This window comes from Halyomorpha halys, unplaced genomic scaffold (genome assembly GCF_000696795.3).
Source record: "Halyomorpha halys isolate HHAL.00 unplaced genomic scaffold, Hhal_1.1 Scaffold253.1, whole genome shotgun sequence".
Taxonomy (NCBI): Eukaryota; Metazoa; Arthropoda; class Insecta; order Hemiptera; family Pentatomidae; genus Halyomorpha; species Halyomorpha halys.
This window is the reverse complement of record NW_027111492.1, coordinates 333,259-337,261: the sequence shown is the minus strand read 5'-3', so window position 1 is coordinate 337,261 and position 4,003 is coordinate 333,259. Positions and strand designations below refer to the sequence as shown.

The window sequence follows — 4,003 nt, the reverse complement described above, 5'->3', positions numbered from 1 at the left end:
ATCCATGCCCTGCCCCCCAACTTTTAGAGTTTTAGGAATTATGATCTTACTTTTTCTGGGTCATATTAATTTGTTTTATGTTTTTTACTTAATTAAATTTAGACCTGATTTATCTTACAGGAGCTGGATACAACATAAAATTATCCTGTAAGCAGGAGAAACATGAAGAAATATTTGAAACTGTTTCTGCACAAATACCCGAAGCTGGAATTATTGATGCACATGGGGACTGGTTAAAATTCAAACTACCCTTTGAGAAAACTAAACAATTCCCGGAATTATTTAAGCAGTTAGAATCTAATGAAGAAATATCTGAAATTGGTATTAACTGCACTTCAATGGAGGATATTTATTTAAAGTAATTTAAATTCTTTCTCCCATACTCCTGAAGTATCGATTAGTTAATGGTTTCAGTGTTGTGAAGCTTTTGGATACTACTCAATACTTAAACCTAACCTTCATAAAAACCATAACGGGTTAGGTAATGCCAGATTCTCTATAGAATACCTATGAAGGCAAGTCATGAGCTCTTGTGTTCCTCTTTGAGAGAGCTCATTAGAGCTAGAGTTATGTCGGTCAGGAGTAAACGTATCAAAAAGAGTTTATCTTCGGAAAGAACTTATCCAGACTGAACGTGTTGTCAAAATGTACATGACCACTGAGTCGATCTGTGTAGGAAGAATGGTAGGCTCAGCATCAGTCCTCTGTGACAAATCACTTATTCGACTTGGAGAACTGCGAATAATAGAACCCTAACTCTTCCCAAAAAGGTCATGCTTGCCAAATTTGACTAATTAATATTATTTTCTATCTGCCAATTATGTACCCAAGTGTATACTTGTACCTGAACCGAAGATTAAAAGATGTGATATTCATTGTTATTAAGTTAGGTACATGTCTTGAGCAGGTACTGTACTTTACTACCATGTTGTTGGGTAGTTAAAGCAACTGATATAATTCATGAATAAACTGCAGTTTTGTTTTGTAATTATTGAAATACCTACCTGGTCACAGAGTTGGGCAAAAAGTAAATACAGTTACCTTTACAATTAGAGACATGATGGCTGTGCAGGTTGGGGCGCAGGTCCCAGTGCACTCGGTTCGGAACACTGTGGGTTCGATTCGCACAAGGGGCAGTTAAATATTCATTTTTCAATGGTCCCGAAGAATGAATCATGACAACCCACCTTGGTTAGTATGCAGCGGCAACTCAGGTAGCCGCCAGGAGTTGGCAAAAAGGACCACTAGGCCCACTTGCCGGATTTGTTCCCCCCACTAAATACCAGTACCAGTACCAGTACCTTTACAATTGCTTAGCAAATTCTATAATTTAGAATTGCTACTATTTAATAAAATTTATAAATAATTGGAATTGGAATTACAAGATGAAGTACTGCAATTGCAATTACCAATTATAATTATTTTAAAATGTAATTGCATTTCAGTATGCTAGAAATGCAAAAAATTAGTTAATTGACCCGAAGTTTGGAGATGACAGTAGGTGTTGATAAGAATCCACAATCAGTGATAAGGGCACTTTGGCTAGACTACTCACTCCTTACTCTCCCTAGCCCTATTGTTTCCCTACCCATTTGACCCCCATTTTTTTATGAGATAAGTGATTTCATATTTTAAAATTTATGTTAATTAATTATCGAGTTGTAATTTCTCTTTTTTCTTTCTTTTTAAGTCTTGAGGAGGGAGACGAAGAAGTTGAAGGAGAACGATCAGTTCTAGAAGAATCTTGGCCACAAGGTATGTTAAAAAAAATGATATTTTGATTTTTATTCTTAATCCTTTCAAAACTCCAAACAAAATGTCTCATGGTAGTAAGCATTACTCCAGAAGAGATATTGTAAAAGGTTTTTCACTGATTAATTTTCTCAAGCTCCAAACAAAATATCTTTTGCTCAATTTAACCCCATTCACCAAATGTTTAATGAATTAACTATTACTTAAGTCCTGAAGAGGGGATTTGTTGTGTATTGGAGACAATCAATATGCCTTCTGGTAATATGTATGTCATCGGCAGCTTGACTGGCGAACTATTAAGCTTATGAGATATAGTTGACTGTAGATGACATACGAGGAGAAGATTGGGGGTGCAGTCAAAGAGAAACACAAATAAGTTGGTGTAACCTATTTTATTGTGCCAACGTTTCGGCTAGAGTTTCTAGCCTTCTTCAGGGCTGAGAACAGAACAAGATAACAACCACAGTAAGTATAGAAAATAAAAAAGAAAGTATAAACAGAATAACATAAAATGAATAATTTTACAAAATAGAATTAATAAAATAAAGTGATGAGAACAGCGGGAAATAAAATGTATTCATAGGTAATTGAATGTTATTTTACCCACTTTTTCAATTACCTATGTATACATTTTATTTCCCGCTTCTCTTATCACTTCATTTTATTAATTCTATTTTGTAAAATTATTCATTTTATGCTATTCTGTTTATACTTTCTTTTTTATTTGCTATACTTACTGTGGTTGTTATCTTGTTCTGTTCTTAGCCCTGAAGAAGGCTAGAAAGTCTACTCAAAACGTTGGCACAATAAAATAGGTTACACCAACTTATTTGTGATTATATTATATCATATTATATTATATCATATCATATTATGTTATATCAATATATATTATTTTTTATAATAAAATAGTATAATTACCTACTATTTGAGTTTTTTTTTACCGCACCCGGACCATATTCCATTCATCTATACACACAGTCAATCAATAATCTTCCACTATTTGTGTTTCTCTTTGACCGCACCCCCAACCATCTTCTTCTCATATTAAGCTTAAAAATTTATGTTTATCTTAAAAATAAAAGAAAACTAGAGTCTCCTTGATAAAATTATTTTTTTATACTGTTGCATTAATTCCGATAGATTTAAAAGGTTCATTTTTATATATTTTCAGTAAATTGTTCTTCTGAAAAAGAAAATCTAACGGCCTACTTCCACAGATTTTCTGGACTGTTGAAGAAAAATATGCTTTGTACTTCAGCAAAGTGTTTCAAAACAATATTACTGGTAGGTGTATCAAAATTACCAATTTATAGTTTATGATTGCCATGTATCATAGTTATTGTGATCACTTACTCTGAGTGATAATCAATGAAATTTTTCAATAATGAGTAGATAGTTGACCGTAGATAATATATATAAGGAGAAGATGGTTGGGGGTGCGGTCAGAATTTCAAGCCTTCATCAGGGCTATGAACAAAAACAAGATAACAACCATAATGAATAAGGAGAATTACAGAATGATGAGAAAATAATAAAACAACTAACATTATAAATACAAAATAGTATTGAAAGACATGTATAGTGTAATTGTTATAAGAAGAAGGCTGTATGAGAAAATAAGAGAAAGAAGAAAAAAAAAAAAACAATTTCTTGGTTATTAACCTGTCTCATGCAGAAAATGAGGATGGTCCCTTAAAATTTATCAATATATGCCAGGAAGTTGATGTAGAATTACCTAAGTATGCCATCAAGAACTATTTTCGTATTGTAAAAGGTTAGGAACAAAGACTAATCCTGATATGCCTTAACAATAAAAAATTGAAACAGACAATAATGAATACAATAGATAGCTAACTTAGCAAGGAATAACTACAGATTAAGCCATGACAGGGAGGGCAGCTTCATCAGGGCTAAATGAAAACAAGATACAAACATCGTAAGAAGTGAAAGAAAATTAAAATACATTGTAATAATTTTATTTTTAAAATTATTTAAAAATAAAATAAAAAGAATTTCGATCGTTTTAAAACTTTTTTCAAATATAAGAGATAATTTGGCTTCAAATTAAGAACATTAATACCAAATGGATAATAGAATTATACATTTAACTTTTACAATATAAAAAAAAGAGACTCTTAATCTCAGGGCGGGTTGCTAGGCAATCAGAAAAACAGACACTTACAATGATTAACACTTAATTAAATTAAAATCAATCTTACAATGTATTCAAATTTAGTTATAACAAAAC

General features: G+C 31.9%; 1 protein-coding gene across 1 annotated transcript in view; it reads left to right on the top strand.

The window, feature by feature from the left end:
• The window catches only part of LOC106680305 (phospholipid-transporting ATPase ABCA3), a gene marked incomplete at its 5' end in the record, with an annotated part of 76,010 nt that overhangs the window by 40,527 nt on the left and 31,480 nt on the right, over positions 1–4,003 (top strand). Inside the window, 3 exon segments of the mRNA XM_067049527.1 lie at positions 121–358; positions 1,691–1,755; positions 2,927–3,039. Coding sequence (XP_066905628.1) covers positions 121–358; positions 1,691–1,755; positions 2,927–3,039 — 416 coding nt within the window.